The sequence below is a fragment of the Macaca fascicularis genome, chromosome 8 (assembly GCF_037993035.2).
Source record: "Macaca fascicularis isolate 582-1 chromosome 8, T2T-MFA8v1.1".
NCBI lineage: Eukaryota > Metazoa > Chordata > Mammalia > Primates > Cercopithecidae > Macaca > Macaca fascicularis.
The window spans coordinates 95,304,926-95,325,773 of NC_088382.1; the positions used below are offsets into that span (position 1 = coordinate 95,304,926).

General features: G+C 39.1%; 1 protein-coding gene across 1 annotated transcript; it reads left to right on the top strand.

Moving 5' to 3' along the window:
* The first annotated feature begins 1,146 nt into the window (after positions 1-1,146).
* On the top strand, positions 1,147-11,233 carry CA3 (carbonic anhydrase 3). The gene is made up of 7 exons (XM_045398463.2): positions 1,147-1,232; positions 2,000-2,197; positions 4,327-4,445; positions 6,283-6,375; positions 7,428-7,490; positions 8,387-8,542; positions 10,246-11,233. The coding sequence occupies exons 1-7, from the start codon at positions 1,199-1,201 to the stop codon at positions 10,363-10,365; spliced, it is 783 nt and encodes a 260-aa protein (XP_045254398.1). The 5' UTR covers positions 1,147-1,198; the 3' UTR covers positions 10,366-11,233.
* Positions 11,234-20,848: the final 9,615 nt, after the last annotated feature.

The following is a 20,848-nucleotide window of genomic DNA, read 5'->3' on the forward strand; positions in this document are numbered from 1 at the left end:
TGACTTCTTTGATATGAACCATAACCAGATATTGAAAAATATACTTTTGTCATGTACACACTAGATATGCCGCTTTTATTCTCCTTTGCATGGTTCAATGTATCAGAAAACAACTTAGGAGGGGGAGAAAAAAATTAAAAGCCATTCTGTAAATCTTTCCCTCTTCCTTTTCTTGCAATCTCTCATTATATCTTGGAGAGCGAGGTCACAGGTTTTAAGAAATATGACTCATTTTATGTTAGTAGCCTTCCAATACTTCAGAATATTCTTGATTTTTCATGGACAGAGGTACAGCGCAGGGAGTGTGGCTAAATCAGTGCCAGTCTCCAGCTCCGCGTGAACCTAGGATCCAGACATCTCCTGGATGCCGGGCGCTCTCTGAGATCCAGCCCTTGGCTTCCTGCAAACCAAAAGGATCCGCTAGGTTGGGAAATGCTGCCTGGTGCGATTCCAGAAAGGGCCATCTCTTTAAGGATAACGGACTTGGAGGACCTCTTCACCATCCCACCCCGCTCCGGACTCTTTCTTCCCATCCTTTGCTCCCAGAATTTTACATGTTGCCTGCAAAGGGAGTCAAACTTAGGGGGCAGGCAAACAAACGAGTTCTTTCCAGCCTCCGTAACCGGATCGCTAGAACGAAATAAACGCAAAAGTGTCCAGAGTCGCAGCCAGACCGCCAGCCTGCGCTTGAAGCAACTTGTAAGTGAGGCTGCAAGAGCCGCCGGGATGTAGATTTTAGTTCGTGGCCAAGTACAGCTACGACACCCTGTCCCTGCCTCCACCCCATCCCCAAGAATGCATGGAAGAGGGAGAGAGGACGAGGTGAGGGCCGCCTGCATTTCTGCACGTCGGCGCCAGTTAGAAAGCCCTGCAGTTTTGCGAGACAACAGGAGGAGATGGAGGGGCCAGGAGCCACGACTCCCGGGAGAGCGCAGGGAGGGGCTTAGGTGCCCCTTCGCCCACCTCCGCCCCCCTCACCTCGACAGCTGTCCCGCTCTTGGAATTCATTGGCTTCCCCCACCCGGCCTCCCAAATACCACCCCAATCTAGTTTAGCCCCCTGCCCCACCCTCGCTGACCTAATAAGGCCATGCAGTGTGCGGGCGGGGGGGAGCTACATAAAAACGCGGGCTCTCGGAGACTGTGCACCACGCTGGGGAAGAGAAGGCAGGAGCAGTCCAGCGCGGAGGAAGGCGACCATGGCCAAGGAGTGGGGCTACGCCAGTCACAATGGTGAGTGCAGGCAGCGGCGACCTGGCCAGGAGGAGATGCCGGTCCTGGAGAGCCCTGCCATTGAACAGAAATGGGCAACTTTAGAGAGTGCAGTGGAAAATGTAGGAGTAGGATAAGACCTAACATTTACTGAGGTTTTTCAACTGCCAAATGCTGCTCCTTCTCTTTTCCCTTCATCTCATTTAGTTCTCCCTAGTATGGAGTTTTTATTTCTCTTGGAGGCAACTGAAGTGCAGAGAAGTTGGATCACTTGCCTAAGATCCCGTTGCCTCTGAGAAGTCAGACAGCCCGAGGTCAGGTGTGACTGGCCCTTATTCTGTTAGACTGGACAAGCACCTAACCTGAGCTTGGTGCTGGTGTGAGAATCTCTGCTCTGCCTAAGGTTCTCCCTAATCCAAGGAAAAGGAATACGGGTGTGCTCTGAAAACTGCAACATAATGCTCAAATGTAGGTGGTCAATATTATTGTATTCCAACTGTATGATGGAAGGTGGCATTGGTTTAAAAAAATGTGATAAAGTTTATCTCAAAAATAAGCCTTTGAGCAAGCAGAGTGAACACACCGAGTTAAATAGTCTCCATGTATGCTATTCACAAAACTACCAACAGGCCTGAAATGAACGGTAAGTCTCTTATTGCCCAGTCTGAAACCTAAGACCTTTTTGAAATCACTGTCTAGCCTCTCTGCATTTTGCTGGTTTAGTCAATTAGAAAGAGGCCTTGGGTTGTGCCACCAAATAAATACATCCCCTCGACTTTATTTCCTAGGTCCTGACCACTGGCATGAACTTTTTCCAAATGCCAAGGGGGAAAACCAGTCGCCCATTGAGCTGCATACTAAAGACATCAAGCATGACCCTTCTCTGCAGCCATGGTCAGTGTCTTATGATGGTGGCTCTGCCAAGACCATCCTGAATAACGGGAAGACCTGCCGAGTTGTATTTGATGATACTTACGATAGGTCAAGTAAGTATGACAGTGAGGTAGAATCACATGGATGTTTTCAATGTCCATATTGACAAAATGTGGGTTATGACACAGTACCAGAATTAGTGAGGAGAGGGAGCCCTTTACCTCTGAAAATGGAGATGACATTTGACTTTGCTTTAGTTATGAATAATTATATTTATGCATTGAAGAGAAATGTCTCACCCTCCAACCTTGGTCTCTGTGAAAACGGCCCCATGTCCAAGCTAAAAGTTGGCAATGCATTCCTGAAATGGAACATGATAGGACAGAGATGACAATAAGCTCAAATGAGTATTCTTCAGACTCTGATGGCCTGTACCTGAAGGATTTTTATGCTTCTTGTCCATGGTCTGGAGAGCCAGGCTTCCACTCTCGATTGCGTAGATTCCATTCTACAAAGCCAGAAATATAATAGAAACCCTAAATAGGCACTTTCTTCCCCTGGTGCCTGGGAGGTGACCAATCTAGGGGAGAGAATGGGGCCATTGAAGGTGCGAAGATGACTTACCTTCAAGCCTTCAGTGGGGTTCGTCTGATTAATCATTTTGGTGAGTATTTTTGAAATATCTGACAATTTCTTCTTGAGTAGTATTTGTGTGTGAGACAGCAACTGAAAAATACATGTTTAGAAAAAACAAATCTCTTTATTTCACTTACACTAGTAAGCAAATCAGTAAAATAAAAGAATGCTAGTCAAAAATACTTTATTTCACAATAAATGAGGTAAGAAATAATCTTCCTTTAATATTTTGGTGCTTGATATACAGCAAAATAATTCCTTATAGCCACATTTCTAATAAAGTTACATTTATTGATATACATAAGTGAACATTCTTAATGATGTTGTAATGAAGAATGATATTCATAATTCCTACCTACTAGGAGGTTCCAAGTTATAGAAATTTAAATTTTCTTAAACAGTGATTTTGTATTGCTATTGTTTTCTTTTTTCCCCTTCTCCTTATATATCAAGTACCATTTTGAAAGCACCATAACAAAATTAAACATGTCTATTAGATTGAACCACATGAAAATGCCATTTTTGTGAGCAAAAATAGTTGAATATTGCCAATTTCATACAGTTTATTCTAATAAATTGGACTCACATGTCCCTATAATAACTGTTCTGAGTGGCTGGACAGGAAAAATGCAATGAATTGAACCACTCCATTTCTACATGAAAAAACTCATATAGGCCTAGCCTCATTGTTTGAGGTCTACATTTATGGCTTTCCTGGGCCACTTAGTGTGGCCAACCTCTTCTAAAATAGCTGTGCTCTGAATTCTATTTTGATCTAGCTTATATTGCCAAATCTTGATCTTACGGTTTCTGCATAGTTTTCAATATACTTTGGAAGATATCTGAACCTCTGAATCACTCTGCAATGGGTTGAGATGTTTATCAACAAGCCCAAATTAATGCTGCTGAGAATTATCTAGTTTAGTCATATAAATTGATTGGTTTTCTGGGAAATTTCTGAATTTTCCATTTCATCTCATTTGAACAGACACGGTCTAAATTAGGCATAGATGAAAGTTCTTGCTTGCTGTCTTAAAGAAAAGTGTAGTTGGAAGCAACATGGGGAGAAGGAATTCACATTTGCTCAGTGATCATCGTGCAGGCACTATGATGAGCACTTTAAGGTGCTTAATCTCAGTTAATCTTCACAGCAGCTCTGAAAGTTTGGTATTATTATCACCTTCTTAGAAATGTGAAAGTGGGTTCAGAGAAGTTTAGCAACTTGTCTGAGATCACAGAACTAGCAAGGGGTGAAGCCAGCATTGGAAACCTACATCCACCTGGTTCTCAACTGTCCAATTCTTCGCACTGCATCACACTACCGACCTGTTCTCTGGGTGTATGCCTCCTCATTGTCCATCTGTTGTTTTAATTTTACTTTCCTAAATGTTAAAATGATGTTTCAATAATAATGAAACAAACAAACAAAATAAGAAAAACAGAAAAGAACAATCATTTATCTTGACATATCCCAAGACTTCATTTTATGAGGAGTCTGGTGTCCTGGGAGTGGCACCATCTACCCAGCACACTGACCACATTTTGTCCATTAAGCTCTGTAAAAGAAGCATGAATTCACTGTTGACCAAGCTTATCTGAATCACAGTGCTGAGAGGGGGTCCTCTCCCTGGACCCTACCGACTTCGCCAGTTTCATCTTCACTGGGGCTCTTCGGATGATCATGGCTCTGAGCACACCGTGGATGGAGTCAAGTATGCAGCAGAGGTAGGAGGAACTGCCATAATCCATTCTGAGTCTCATACAGTGAAAATTGCAAAATTAAAAATAAGAACCACAGCAACAAAGCATCATCCACTGCTTTTGTTTCAAGTCTATAGTTATGAAAATAGCTGTACTAGTTTTAGCTAAACTGAAGCTGCCAGACATTCTAGGCTAGACAGGTAAAGGGGTATAGGTGAGTTGGCATCAAACATGAAGATTTCCAAGGTTACATTAAGAAACTGGGGCGAGTGCAGTGGTTCACACCTGTAATCTCAACACTTTGGGAGGCTGAGGCAGGTGGATTGCTTGAGCCCAGGAGTTCGAGAGCAGCCTGGGCAATATGGTGAAACCCTGTCTCTACAAAAAACACAAAAATTAGCCTGGCATGATGGCATGCACCTGTGGTCCCAGCTACTCAGGAGACTGAGGTGGGAAGATCACTTGAGCCTGGGAGGTTGAGGCTGCAGTAAGCCATGATTGTGCCACTTTGCTCCAGCCTGAGCAACAGAGTAAGACCCTGTCTCGAAAAAAACCCCAAAAAGTTAGAAATTGGATAGCTACTTAATAAGAAAGCCTAGGGTCCTCAATGAAACTGGAAAAAGGATAGCTAATACTTATTAAATGCTTACATGTATTAATTCATTAGATCCTCTTAGCTACCTTAAGAGACAGGTTACAAATGAGGAAACAGAGGCATAGAAAAGACACATAATAAAGTCACATGGCTGGTGAATGCTAGTGCTCTACCTGATACAGACTGGCTTCAGAGTTCATCGTCTTATCCAGTGCCCTATGCTGCCTGTTTTATAAGAATATAGTACTCCAAAAATAGCATTTAGAAATTCTGAATAATGCTTATGTTCCAATCTCTTAATGAACCGTGTGCATATATATATGTGTGTGTGTGAATATCTATATATACACACGCACACATATTTACACACACATAGAGATATGTGTACACACATACAATTTAATCTGAGCATATACTACTCTCTGTCTCAGTTAACCCATTAAAGAAAAGAATGAATCGTAACTCAGATCAACGCATCAAATTACAAGGGCTTAAGACAGGCCTCTGACAGGTTTTCTTTATAAAGCCAAGCCAATAAGTGGTGGCAGTTGCCTTGGAGGTGAGGACCAATTCATTTTTCCTGCCTTTCTCTTTTCCAAAGATAGGCTCTGGTTAACATAGGGGCTGTAACAGAAGCCCAGAAATACACTATGAACATGTTTTTAAGCAGAATCATTAGGCAACTTAGTTCTTGGTTAAATTAATTGCTAGAAAACCCAAAGTACTTCACTGTGATCTTTCTGTTTCTTTACAGCCAATCTAGAAAGCCATGGCAAGATAAATTAAATATTGAGAATGCCTTCTAGACATCTTCCCCAACCAAATGGGGAAAGTTGAGTATATTTCTTACAGATGCAGTCAATATTTTCAGTTTGACTTTTGCATATGGGATTATTTCAGACTTTTGGTCTTGAATAAAACATTTTTTAACTGCTGCAAGTGATTGTATTCTCTTGCCATTCTCTGTAACTCAGCATAGAAAGTTTGATTAACCTAACTGGTACCCATGTTCTAAATTAAGATCAGGTTGCCACCAGGTGTCAGAGCTCTGGTTGATAAAAGGAGATAAATAATTTTATATGCCTTTTATTTGAGCCACTAGAAGTGTTACCAAAATACTACATGCTACTCTTTCAAATTTTCTCAGCTTTTATGAGAGTGCTCAGCAACCTTAGCCTGTACAACGATTGGATTTACTGTGGATAATGTTATACTTACTTCCATATTCCAGGAATTTACCTTCTAATCTGTCTTCTATGGTTTCAGCTTCATTTGGTTCACTGGAACCCCAAGTATAACACTTTTAAAGAAGCCCTGAAGCAGCGTGATGGGATCGCTGTGATTGGCATTTTTCTGAAGGTAAAGTAAAAATTGACCATATATTTTCTTTCAAAATGTATTTCCCTACCAATGCTTAGCATAGTTTGAGTTTCATTCCCTCATTTTTACTTTCTTCCCTCTATATACATTTTATTATTAATTCAACTAATCAAGATATTTCTGCTAAGATCAGCTCAAAATGTCTTGCTTTTCTCTAAAAGTGTATATTTTACCACACTCCAGGACCCCAGCACTTCTAAATTTTCCCCAGATGTGGGATGTGTGTGTGTGTGTGTGTGTGTGTGTGTGTGTGTGTGTGTAGGTGGCGGGGACAGAGCCTTAGAGTGCGCTTATTATCATGGTGGTAAGGGCAAAGGTGGCATATATTCATTTTCCTTTCTCACTGCTCCACTTCAATTGCACTGGAAACCAGAAAAGTCAGTGTTGGGAACCATATGATGCCAAGTCCCTGGCTGGACATCCCCTCGGCTTGAGGTGGTCACCACTCACATGATCCCAGGCTAAGATAGCACATGGAATGTGTGTGTTGTTGAGCCAGCCTTGCTTTAAAGAGGACTTAGTGTCATTAACACATGAGGTTAGTGGTAACATAATCTAGATTTCAAGCCAGAGGTGAAAATCTGGCTTCTTTCTCTTTGAATGACCTAATTTGTTTTAGGTTCTCAATTCATTGGGTCATTTCTGGTGCTTGAACACAGCACAGCAGGAGGTGGAGTAGGTCTAAGAAGAAAGACAATGAGTTTAGTTTGGGAAACATACGGTCCATTTTGGTTCTAAATCTGTTTTTTAGAAAAGTGGAATGACTTTGCGGAGAAGGTCAAAGACACAGAACTAGATGAACATGTAATTTTGTGGTCCTGTACTTCAGAGGCCTGGAGTCCAAATTTAGATCAGAAAATATATACTCTAAAATCTTGAGGAAAAATAAACTTAAGTTTTTGCTTAGTACGAGATATTCTGGCAGATTTATAAACACTAGTTGCAGATGGATGAATCAAAATCAGCTTTGAAGACAATCCTAAATTATGGAGAAGTAAAAGAATTATACTTGGATTTCCGTTTTCTTACAGATAGGACGTGAGAAAGGCGAGTTCCAGATTGTCCTTGATGCATTGGAAAAGATTAAGACAAAGGTAAACAAAAATCATTTTCCCTCCTAACACATAAAGCAGATTATGCAAATTTTCTTTACACATTTTCAAGTGTTTTTTTTCACCTAAAATCTGTTACTAAGTTTGATGGATATGCTAAGCATAAATATAAAAATAAATGCTATTATATTTGTATGGCATGCAGTTTTTAGAGCAATTTCACATATATCAGTTTTTTAATGGTGATAGTCATCCTGTCAGATAATCTCTTTCTCAATGGAATAAGTGAGAATCAGAGAAGTTGAGTGGTCACCGCATCCTCGCCGCCCCCCCCCCACACACACACACTGCATATATGCATGCATACCATCATGGAGATACTAAATGTCAGCCAGCACTGGTCTGTTGAGTCTTGGTGATGACCTTTCTGGGAAGCACTTATAAATTTAAAATCTTAACAACAGACTCATGTAAGTAACAGAAAAATTTTGATTTTTTTTGCGACCATTCTAATAAAATATTATTGAGTTTTATTAACAGAGAGAGTAAGTATTCCAAGTAGAACATTCAATAAAAATGCAAGCCTGATATTTTTTGGTATCATCAACAACAAAACATTAACTTACATGAAATAATTCAATTACGCTTGGGATATCAGTTTCTCCTTTTTCTTGAGGAGTGATAGAATTACAAATTCTACTCACAGTTAAAACAATAAGGAACACAGTGTGACAATGATTGTGTCAGATCAAGTAATAATGTGCAAACCAGCTTCCCCGCTTTGATCTTTATTTTTGACAGGCCTCTACTTTGTTCAAAAGTTCTATTTTCTCTATTGCATTTGAAATCCATTCTCACAAATGAAGTGATAAGGGCATTGGGGTGGGTGAGCATGTGCATGCACACACTCACTGCACCTGCAACCTGCTCTTACCCAGGGCAAGGAGGCACCCTTCACAAAGTTTGACCCATCCTGCCTGTTCCCGGCATGCCGGGACTACTGGACCTACCAGGGGTCATTCACCACGCCACCCTGTGAGGAGTGCATTGTGTGGCTGCTGCTGAAGGAGCCCATGACCGTGAGCTCTGACCAGGTGAGCAGCCTTGTGAACACATGGGCTTATGTTGCTGTCTGCCTATGTAAGATACAGATACCAAATCAAAAATACATAGCTACTAACTGGATACTCACTGAACATCTCTATAGGTAGAGATTTCATGGTCTGCCCTGGTTAGTTACAACCAGCTTGTTCAGCTTTCTAAAACTTGGCCCCCAAAGGGTACCAGGATAAATAGAAATCATTTAAAAGTCGTTTTGATACTGACCATGACTGAGTTTATGCTCTATAAACACTTTAAAGGGTTTAGGTTAATATGAATCTTTGTTAATTTGGATGTTGCCAAATACTGAGCACTGGTAAGGAGATGGGATGATAAATACAGACCTGGAGAAGAGAAGGGTGCTAATGGAAAGGATTTAACAATTTTGTATGCTATATATTATTTCTGCAGTTTTACAGATACGTAATTCAAGGTTCAAAGGTTCAGTAATTTGTCCATGATCACACAGCCAAGTGCAGGATTGTAATTCCACCTCCAAACTGTTCCCAGTATTTTTGGCATCTGTTCTCAAGGTTCCCTTCTTAGTGTTCAATCTAAAGAGTGTCCTAGTAACATTCATTAAAGACACTTTCAGGGAAAAGCTACATAGGAGAAAATAAGTGGGCAAGAACATGGAGAAAAACAGATTGAAGCAAGTAAACAACACAGGGACTTACAACCTAGAGCATGCATGTTCTGTAATAGTAAAATCAGTTTCCCAGTGTGTGTCTCTTGCATAAGGCAACAGTTTTCATATTTATGTCAGTTTATAAAGACATTTTTATTAAAAGATCAAATTTAACAACATCGTTCAGTGATGTAACTATTTGGAAAGAATGAAATTTTTTTCAAGAAGAAATGTAAAAATATTTTAATATAGAATCATAGTGTTTCTAATGAAAATTTATTGTCTTATCCTTTAAGAAAGAAAAGACAATTTAAAAATTGGAAATGTAGCGTGAGTTGGATTTCTTTTTGCTCTTAAAATAATTGACTCCATAAACTTATACAAAAAAGGTCTATTACATTTTATTTACACTGATATATGGATGTGGTCATCCTCTCCAACAAAGTATACAGTTCATACTGACCCCTCAGATAAAAAATAAATGTTTCAGAATTCAAGAGGAAAAGGCTGTGACCCGAGGGCATAGTGATCTTGTACAGAATGAAGAAAAGGGCTTTTACAAATAAACAAAAAATGCGTGTCACTCTGCAGCGACTAGCTAAATAGCTCTGGACTGGACACTGGGGACAGGTTGTGTGGTTTGCTTGTCATTTTTAAAACACCAGTATTGGCTGGGCATGGTGGCTTACGCCTGTAATCCCAGCACTTTGGGAGTCCGAGGCAGGTGAATCACCTGAGGTCAGGAGTTCGAGACCAGCCTGGCCAACATGGTGAAACCCCATCTCTACTAAAAATACAAAAAATTAGCCAGGTATGGTGGCAGATACCTGTAATCCCAGCTACTCAGAAGGCTGAGGCAGGAGAATCGCTTGAGTCTGGGAGGTGGAGGTTGCAGTGAGTCAAGATCCCACCACTGCACTCCAGCCTGGCTACAGAGCGAGACTCCATATAAACAAACAAACAAACAAACAAACAAAAGAAACCCCACCAGTATTTACACCTCTTTGTTGCGTAGTGTGTCCAGTTCATCCGAATGTCTTGTTAACAGTCTGCCCCTGCCCTTTGCAGATGGCCAAGCTGCGGAGCCTCCTCTCCAGCGCTGAGAACGAGCCCCCAGTGCCCCTTGTGGGCAACTGGCGCCCTCCACAGCCTATCAAGAACAGGGTAGTGAGAGCTTCCTTCAAATGAGGCTGCTGGATCTTGCCCTCTTCAGGAAAGGAAACCTGCCATTGGAGAGCTTGGTTCCTTGCCTCCTTCTGGTGCTCCTTACTCCAAGTCTATTTCATTTCTCCACACTGAGCAATGAATGTGAGAGATGTGGTCACCAAGAAACCAAAGTTACTTTTGACAAGACCTAATATGAAAGAATAGATTTCATATTTGATCTCTGTAATAATCATCTTTCCTATAAAAGTAGCATTTTTAGTAAAGTTTCAAAGAAGAAGAAACAGAGATGGAAGAGTAAAGATATTTTTAAAATGGCTAGCTATTGGGCACCAGTTTTTCTGTTACCTAAAATTTCACAGAACTTCATTGTTTTTATTTTTATATTATGAGTTGTCCATCTTAAAGAAATATGAGTAATTCTACATGTAGTAGAGGTGTATGAAGATCATGTAACAATTAAACATAAGCCAGAAATTAAAATGACTATGGACAGCAAGAACTGAGCTAATAATATGTTTTAACTCAACACCAGCAAGAAGTCAGTCATTTATTGAACTTTTAGCTACTAAGATTACTTGGTTTTTATTATTAGTGAAAAGAAAACACAATACAATCAGGAGTTTTCAAATTTTTGATTCAGTATTTGAATTTCTTCTTCATAATTGTAGTTGAATTTATCCTAGTATTTTTCTTTACCTGAAGGAGGGCCATTTATTTTTAATTTCACTACATTTTCCTTTGCATGATTATTAAAATAAAAACTGCCTCTGTTGTCTTTCTCACTGGAGGCTGGAATGAATGATCATTAAACACAAAACAGTGAATGATGGCACTTGAAGTTAAAGCAGTTGTACTGATCACCAGAACCAATAAAGACATGAACGGAAAACGTTGAGTGTTGTGTTTTTTTTAAAATGGAAGGGCAGCATAAATGACAAAAATGGAGTTTAAGAGCAACAAACTTTGTAAGTTTGTTTTTATAGCTGAAGGATGGCACTAAGGACTGAAGTTCTCAGTTTGGATGCTACATTCCTCAAGGAGCGTCAGGAAAAAAAAAAAAAAAATTAGTACGGGCCTTCTGAGGAAACTGCAGACCAGAAGATGAATGTGTGGCCATATATCTGATAGTGGGAAATACTTTCCAGAGGCCTCAAAATTGGTTTAGAATTCTGGGGTTCAGACTAGTACAATGGGTTTCAGGGGCATGAAATCAAGTCAAACTATAGCTTTTACATCCATATTTTTAAAAATTGTGTCTTTAGGATGATGCTGGCCTAACACTGCAAAAATCCATATATTTAGATCTTTAAACCATTTAATATAAAATCTTTAGACATAAAGTCTAATTTTGCAGTTACTGGTTTTGATGCGTCTTTCATCACCTCACTGGCCAATATGTTAACTTACTTTAAAAAGTGACAGGAATAAGTTCATTACCCTAAGGAATGAAATAATATTGGGTCAGGAGAGTCCTGAGATGCCAGAAGTCAAATCACGTGACAGAGTCCTATGAGGCTAAAGATATTTAATAGATTACCACCCAGGTGAAGTCAAACCAGGTTGGTCAGTATGAACTGGAAGTGTTAATTAAATCCCTTGAAATTAGGAGGTGTGGAGCTTTGATCATTAGTGATAATACACAAGCTGATTCTCTCAAGGTACTTACTTAATAATGCTTATGCACTGTAAAAGATGTATCCAGTATTGACTCTATGTGGGAGAGGAACATATGACTTAATGCCAGCTACAAATGGTCCTTATTCCAGTACACAGGCTGAACAGGTTAGAACTGTTTTGAGGGAAAACGCCCCATCAAAAGAGGCTATCTTCATAGACCATATGCTCTATGAGGGCACAAATATGAGTCTTGCATGCTGACATTCACCTTGCTGTCTAATACTGTGTCTGGCACATAATGATTACTCAATATTTGTTGAATAAGCGATGTCATGAATTCTTGAACAACACATTACATGGTTAATAGGAATATTGTTTTTTGTTTATCTTAGTTTAGATCCCCTTGGAAAATGATCTCATTAGCTTCAGGTGGGAGCTTTCTAGTAGAACATAGTTCTCCCCTCCCTCCAGTCTGAGTCATTGTCAATGCTCACAATTATCGCCCATCTTAAAATTTCCTCCCAGCTTCTCAAAGTGCTGAACTCAAAGTGCTGTGATATTATAGATGTCCATTAGAATATTAAAGACATACTATGTCCTTATTCAGCAGGGGGATCATTTTCCTGATCATAAACAGGCCCCTAAACAATTGCATTTCAGATACACACAGCCTTACAAAGGGGCATGGCTGGGAACTGCTGTGGTAAGAAGATTTCAGCATCTGCAACTTTTGTTCTTCAGGGTATAATCATTGCAAGTATTTTAACATTTCAAAATAGGGCAGAAACTAATTTGAATTCGTGTTTCATAACATTCAGATATCATATCATTAAAAGCCTATGAATTGGGCAGAATCAACAAGAATTTACCTAATATAGGGTATTGTTAGAAGTATGCAAATATATCTATATTTACATATATATATAACTTTTTTTTAGATGAAGTCTCACTCTGTTGCCCAGGTTGGAGTGCAGTGGCATGATCTTGGCTCACTGGCACTTCTGCCTCCTGGGTTCAAGCGATTCTTGTTCTTCAGCCTCCCAAGTAGCTGGGATTACAGGCATGCACCAGGATGCCATGCTAAGTTTTGTATTTTTAGTAGAGATGGGGTTTCACCATGTTGTTCAAGCTGGCCTCAAACTCCTGACATCAGGTGATCTGCTCACCTGGGCCTCCCAAAGTGCTAGGATTTCAGGCGTGAGCCCCCGCACCCGGCCAAGACTAAGTGTGCAAATATACTGTTAATATAATCCCTGCCTTTTAAATGAGCAGATATATTTATGAAAAGGCAAATAATTTCAGGAGTATTGATTCAAAATTCTTTAAACTGTACAATCAGTGAATATTTACGTAGATGAGTGAGAAGCATTCTACACAGAACATGCAAAACTGAAGCACTCAATGTTTAACCATAATCATTTATATAATTAAATATAGTTGAAACTGATCAGCTATTAACAAGCTTGGATACATGTGGAAAAATTAATATGACAGTTATTAAAATGAGAATTGGCACAACTAAAATTGGCCTAAGAGAAATACATATGGTCTAAACCCACATAAAGAAAGTTAATTAGATTCTAGGTTCTTTTCTAATGCCTTCTTATCTGATATTAAATATGAGCTCCAGTTATGAGTAAAATATATTATTTTAGCAGAGGAAGAATAACTGAGAAGAGGTAAGAAAAATGAATCACTGTGAATTTCAGATTTTTTAAATTTCAGATTTGAGGTATACAAATTTAATGATTCTTTTAAAACCTACCGCTAAAGTAGTTCTTAAAGTCTTAAAATGCAGATGGGAAAATAAAATCATATTTGAATGTTATTTTCACTTAGGTCATTAGATGGCAGCAAAATATTACAAAAATTTCATGTGCATCACTAGATGGCACCAAAATAATTACAAAAATGACTATGACATTAAAAGCCATGCTGTGCTTTATTCACACTAATTGCAGAGCAATAAGATTTAAAAATTGTTTTTGACAGCCTATTTCTGTTTTTCAAATGTTTACTATTAGTCATTAATACCTATGCAAAAGAAAAGAGAGTGAAGGATTCTTACATATTTTTAAGAGTCTTTATAGCCAAAAATAAGGCCTGAGGGATAAAAGAATAGTAGTTATTGCACTGAAACTTAAATAATGGGAAATTAACATTTTAAAGCCCTCTTCAGTATTCAGAAGGACTAGATTCAAGACACACAACACTTGCTGAATGTGTGGCATCAGGCAAGTTAATTTCTCTATGCCTCAGTTTCCTCATCTGTAAACAGGAATGAGAGTAATAGCTGCCTCCAGAGAGATTTTAAGAATTCCTTGTAAACCACTTAGAATAGTCCTTCTGACATAACTCACAATAGGAGTTAACGATGATCTTTTATTAATTAATTTCACACCAACCAAGAAAAAATTGGATGCCTTATTCAATACCTAAACTTACATTTCTTTCTTTAGGTATCTATTAGTAATATCGTGAATCCACACCTCATCAACAGGTAATATTAAAAGAGTTTCTGTAACAGGCTCACCTCTGGTTGTTATTGGTGAAAATGGTATTTTAAAACAGTAACTTTTGTCCTATATATATAGCAGGCAAAACAAGATGTGGTGACATTGGAAACCAGCACATCACTAGAAGCAGCGATTCAGAGGAGGACCAAATAACTTTTCCTGAGGAAGCTTCTGCTCCAGGAGTTCTACCCCTCTCCTGAGGAACATACAGAGTTAGCAAAACATCCAGAAAATAAACCAAAGAGGAGAGTTGTAAGAACCATAGCGTTCCTTTTGTTCAATACTGATTTTCAAATGTTAGCAAGATAGAAGCCCTTGGAGTGCAGCGTGAAGTGGAAATCTATCTTAATAGTAAATACAGAAAGTCTCCTGCCATGAAATTGATTTTGGACTTGTCTGAGCATGCCATAAAGTCAGAATCCTAAATGAGATGCACAAGTCACACTTGAGAGAAGAGCTTGTACTTTGGGGGTGATTCGACTACAAAAAAAACAAGGAGATAAAACAGTCTAGGCATAAAATCTAGCATCAAGGAATTAAGTAGAGGGTTAAAGCACTACTTTAGGTGTGAAGGTGTTTAGTAGGTGCTGCCACTCGACAACTTGACTGCGTAAGTAATCACAGCAGGAGTAAGAGCGAATCTAATGGTGTAATCACAGGGGACCACGTGTGCAGCAGCAGCATAAAACCCAGTGATTTAAAAGCTAATTTTAGCCAGGTTAGAATTGACTCTGTGCAGTAAACAGGAATCAAATCCTCCCTTGTATTTAAATCTTTCTCAGATAGAGGAGAGTGGAATTCCAGGGAAATATTTTGGCCATTAAGTGTACATATTCTCTGTTCAACATGTCCATACATTTCTATAATATGTATTCAGCGCACTTGAAATTTGGATGGTTCCAAATGCATTTGTTCAAGGGAATTCTTACCCTAAAAGGAACCTGGCTCCCATGGAACTATAATACAAATGGAAGTGTTTGAAAATACTGCGCTCACAGAATTCACGCTTCTGCTCCTGTGAGATCAGTTTACAGCAAGATCTAAGGCATCACAAGGGGCACATGGATGGATCAGGACCCCAAAGAAGGGGGCCTATTAAGGGTGGGAAAATTGTACAAGCCAAGCACAGCAGATGTAAGGGCAAGGCCAAGTGCTGGGAAGAACTAAGAACTGAGAAGGCTGCACATCAGTGAATATATAGGAGCTCAGATTCTCACACTGGGAACTAATTTAGGAGTAACAACAACACTTTTAAATTATGTTTATAAGAGCTGGTGTGTGTGTGTGTGTGTGTGTGTGTGTGTGTGTGTGAGATAAGTAGTGGCAGCAGGGAGGTTTTGTGAAGGTAAATACTTTATCTGTTTCATTACACTATTGAAGCCCCAGCACTTCACACAGTATCTGGAACCTAGAATAGAGCCCAAAGATATTTGTTGCACGGTTGAAGGAATGAATAGATGGATGGATAAACTGATAGAGGGATGGATGGATGAACAGATAGATGGTGCAATGAAATTCCTAAAATACTGAATGCCAGTCTAAGTCCACAAGCTACTGGGAGCTGTCGCCTCATCTTAGGAAGGCCAGAGACTGGCATCTCAATGAGTTTTTATACTTCCTCAATTAGGGAAAGTTCTTGTACTTTCTCAATGCAGAATATACAGATGTCTGTTGCTGCAACCCAGGCTTCTCTATAAAAAAAGTGTGCATGGAAGAAGAGAAGCAGCTTTACATATATCCAAAGCTTCTCATTTGCAAATTTTAATCTTAATAATTAATTTCACTTAGCATAAAAGCGACATGTTTTAGGAGATATAACAGCAGAGTCTTTCCCCGCATATTTATCTCTTTTAGCACTCATGCTTCTAATGTGCAAGTTGAAGAGGTAGATTAGCAATGAGTCTGTGGCATTAGACTCTGATGACACTAATTGGCATGATTCATGCTGGTACTTGAACTACCCCACTCTCTCTTTTCTCTAAGTTTGCCTTAATTTTCTCATTAGTGACTTTAGTTCTCCATTTCATTCAGTTTTGCGTAGAGATATTTATGGCAAGTTCACATACATAATAAAGATACCTCTTCCTAACACAAATCCTTGTTTCACAGTCATGATTAGCAAAGTATGATGCTTTTGAAAATCCAATAAGCATTTCCAACTGACACATTCCACTCCACACCTGCCAAATAGATGGTAAAGTCAGGTCAATTTTCTCCACAAACAACATAGGCCCCATGTATGTTCAGGTACTGATAATTACTACCTCGAGCTTTATAGTATAGCTGAGAATTTTTTTTACAAAAAGCTTTACCTCAGACAGTAAATAACTAGAAGTCACCGTCAGTTATGATGGTAGTGGGCTGGGGAGTGGCAGGGTGGAATAGTAAGTACTTTGCGGCTTAACTTGTAACTTGATATGTAAATTTCAGACAGCCTATTATAAATATTTCTTAATTAAAAGAGTATTTTAATGACATCTTATCTGAGAAGGTCTAATTCATTCCTTTTCGTTTGTTTTCTCTAACAAAGGGCCTGTTGTCAAGATTGTGCGGTGTACTGAGTCTCTTATTCTTGGGAGCTTAATTGATATGAAACATTGATGAGGCCCCAAGAGGAGCAGAGAGTTGCAGAGGAATTATGAAATCACCACAAGGCATAAAGAAGAAAGTTTATAGCTACAGCTGGGCAAAAGTATCCACTATTTGGTATATAGTTTTAAAAGTATACACAGATGACTAAAATAAGGCTCTTTTTTGTTTTTTGAAACACAGTCTCACTCTGCTGTCACCCAGGCTGGAGTGCAATGGCGGGGTTTTGTCTGGGATTACAGACACGTGCCACCAGGCCTGGTTAATTTTTGTATTTTTAGTAGAGATGGGGTTTCAGCAGGTTGGCCAGGCTTGTCTCAAACTCCTGACCTCAAGTGATCTGCCCACCTTGGCCTCCCAGAGTGCTGGGATTACAGGTGTGAGCCACCATGCCCGGCCATAAGAAAGGCTCTTTTTGAAAAGATTTCATGCTTTTCAAAAGTGTTTATGTGTCAAATATGGAAGAAATAAAAGCAGGTTAAGGAACTACTTAGAAGCATCAAGGAGAAGAAAAAAATAGAAAGATAAAGGCGACTACCAAACATTGCTCAAGAGAAATGATACTAGACATGGCTGTGAATACTGAATGAAAGGGCTTATCGGGCACAAGCACAGTGCCCAACACACTGGGCATGAAATACATGTTGAACAGTGATATCAGTGCCATAGGAAAGAAGGAACAGATAGCAGGACTGAGGGTACAGGCGACCTGCAAAACACGGCTCTGGGTCACCTGGGTCTTTGGGTCAGCAATGGACTCCAGACTCTTTTTGAATGATGTAGGGCCCCTGGGACACAGTTCTTCCACATGTTCCCACAAGATTGCACTTAAAAAAAATAAAGTATATATTCACAGTATTTTGTTATTTTATATATTATAAAATATAAACAAAGTAGAAAATTTTAGAGGCTAAAAAATTAACTATAAATAGAATTTCTCATGTTTTCTTCCTGTCATGGGGCAGTCATCATGTGCACCCCTGAAGTGTGTACAGGGTCATGTGGGGGGCAGCTGGTGCAGAGTCGAATGCTAACAAAATCAGCCTACAGAATCTCCTGCCAACTGGTCCACTTCGTTCTGTCCTGTGGTTTCTCACCAGCCATGTTGGCACGCTGTCTTATTCACTGTCTCACCAAGTGGGGACTACCGGAGAGTGGAAGTAGGAGATAATTCTATAACAAATCTTAAAAAAGAGAGAGTCATTAAGACTGCTGTGAACTGCTGCACAGTTGAAGGAAAGAATGGATGGATGGATACATGGAAGGAAGGATGGATGGATGGAGAGATGGTACAATGAAACCCCTAAAATACTGAATTCAAGTCTAGGTTCATGAGCTAATGGCCTCATCCTGGGAAGGTCAGAGACTGGCATGTCAATGAGTTCTTGGAGGAATAGCACACATTTTTGACTCATCAGTTTTGATCTTGGGTTGGGTGGCTTTTTGAATTTGGCTGTAACTCTTTTGGCTTGGTCAAAGCTGACAAAAGATTAAAAAAAAGAAAGAAAAAAGCATTCACAATACATAGGTCTAGGGAAATATACTTGATTATTGCTTCTGTTCATTAAAATATTTAAATGACATTTATTCTTTCAAGTGTGTATTATTTTCTAGCCATTGTACTCAGATGGAAGAGAGAGAGAAAGACACTAATAGAAGCATAGAGCTAACTGCATGGAATAATCTTTAAAAGTTTGTGTGAAATGGTAAAAACACATACAATCTAACAAGAAGCAAAGAATTACAAAGAAAATGTCATGGGGGTTCAAAGCCAGCAGCAGTTTTCTTAGGTTATATACTACTTCTATTTCCTCAAATCTTAATTTTGAGTAGTTCAAAACTTTTTAAGACATCTTTTCATGCCTATAGATTTTCTATCTTCTTTAGAATCAACCTGGATAAACACAAACGAGAAAACTACAGAGTTATAAAATATAATTATCTTTGTTTCCTATAGCCTATCCACATATGCTATAGGATTATAAAGTGCTGATTTTCCACTTGTATACTCTTAAGACAGTTGTCAGTTAGTGACACTGGTGAATGAGGACTCCTGCCCTTGAACAGGAGGAAAAAACTTATTCGTAATGCCTACAATTCCCCTTGCATGGAAAATGTTAAATTATTCTTATAACTAAAGGGAAGTCAAAAATTCCCCTATACAAAATGGTGATTTATAAGCAAAAGAGAAGTTTAATCATGTAGTGAAGCTAATATTAACTTAACCAAGTCACTATGATTTAGGTGCAAAGCCATCATTGGAAGTGTGTTGAAGCAAAGTGAAGAGACAAATATCTTAAGGTGCAGAGGCTGGATTTTGTTCTTTTCTATCCAATCCAATAAACAAAAGATAAGCGAGGGAGTATTACGGGCAAAGCCCTGTCCTAGGGCTCACATGTTGCTGGACACATATGCAACTCTAACACAGACCTTTTACAAAAGCATTACCTTATGTATACTCTTAAGGTAGGGTTCCAAAATCTTGGTACTATTAACGTTTCAGACAGAAAAATTCACTGTTGTCAGTAAGTGATTCTCTGAATTGTAGGATGTTTAGCAACATCCCCAGCCTCTATCCACTAGAGGACAATGGCACACAATCCCTGTCTCCCCCAGCTGTGAAAACCAAAAATGTGTCCAGACATTGTCAACATCCCCCTGGGGAGCAAAACTGCCTCCAGCAGAGAAGCTATGTTCTAAGAAGAGGTGGACTTTTATTTTTATTAGATTGATGCTAGTATCACATGTGGCAGCTGTTCTGGAATATAAAATATTTAAAATGTGTACTTTATGTATTTTTAGTGTAATTGTCCCACTTAATACTTCTTCCAGTTCTGGTTGGAAATGAAACTAGGTAATGAGCTTGGAATTCATCCACTACTCTTCAAAACTAAATAGATTTTATTACTTATAGAAAAGTTAAGTGTTGCTAGTCATTATGAAAAAACAAAGACTCATTCAGAAACTACATTTTTAAAAGTCTGAAAAGTTATTTACTAAGGGAAGTTGAATTCAACTGTTTATTATATGTAAAGTTATTGTTATCCCCTGCTACCCTAAATAGTCAAAAGGAATTTAGCAGGAAACCCTAAAAATGGCCAGCATTTTGATAGAACATTCTATTTTATAGAGGAGTACTGCTTACATAATCTTAATGCACTGCTATTCCATCATGACAAGGCAGGTGCCTTTATAAACTCCTTGAAGGCACTTTGCTGGCCCTCGGAGAGACAACACAGCAGATGGCTAATAGTTCAAACTGTCTGGTTTCATAGCTGGCCTCATCACTTCCTAGCTGAGTTACCTGGGGTAATCTGACTTACCTCTATGCCTCAATGTCACCAGCTGTAGAGTAGGACTATGTGAAGTATTCAGAATTGTGTTGGTGCGTAATCAGTTTTCAATAAGTGTTAGCTGTTTTTATAGATCAGGAACTCAAATAATGTTAACTAAATACATGTGAATTTTCATCCAAGCTAGAGAACTAGAAAGGTCAACCTGTTATTTGACAATGGAAAACATTATATGCGATGACAATCATACCATTTATTCAACAAAGAAAATGTGCCAGGATTGTATCTAGCATCTTCCAGACATTCATGCTCATCACGTTGTGGAGGTAGAATTCCCTTCACCCCACTCCGCCCAGTCGCCATCCACAAATAAAGCTCGTGAAGTTCAGAGGGATTGATTACTTTGCTCAAGGTGAGGCAGCAAGTAAGTGTTCGAGTCAGAGTATGAACTCAGGTCTGTCTTATTACAAAGTCGATTCCCATTTCACA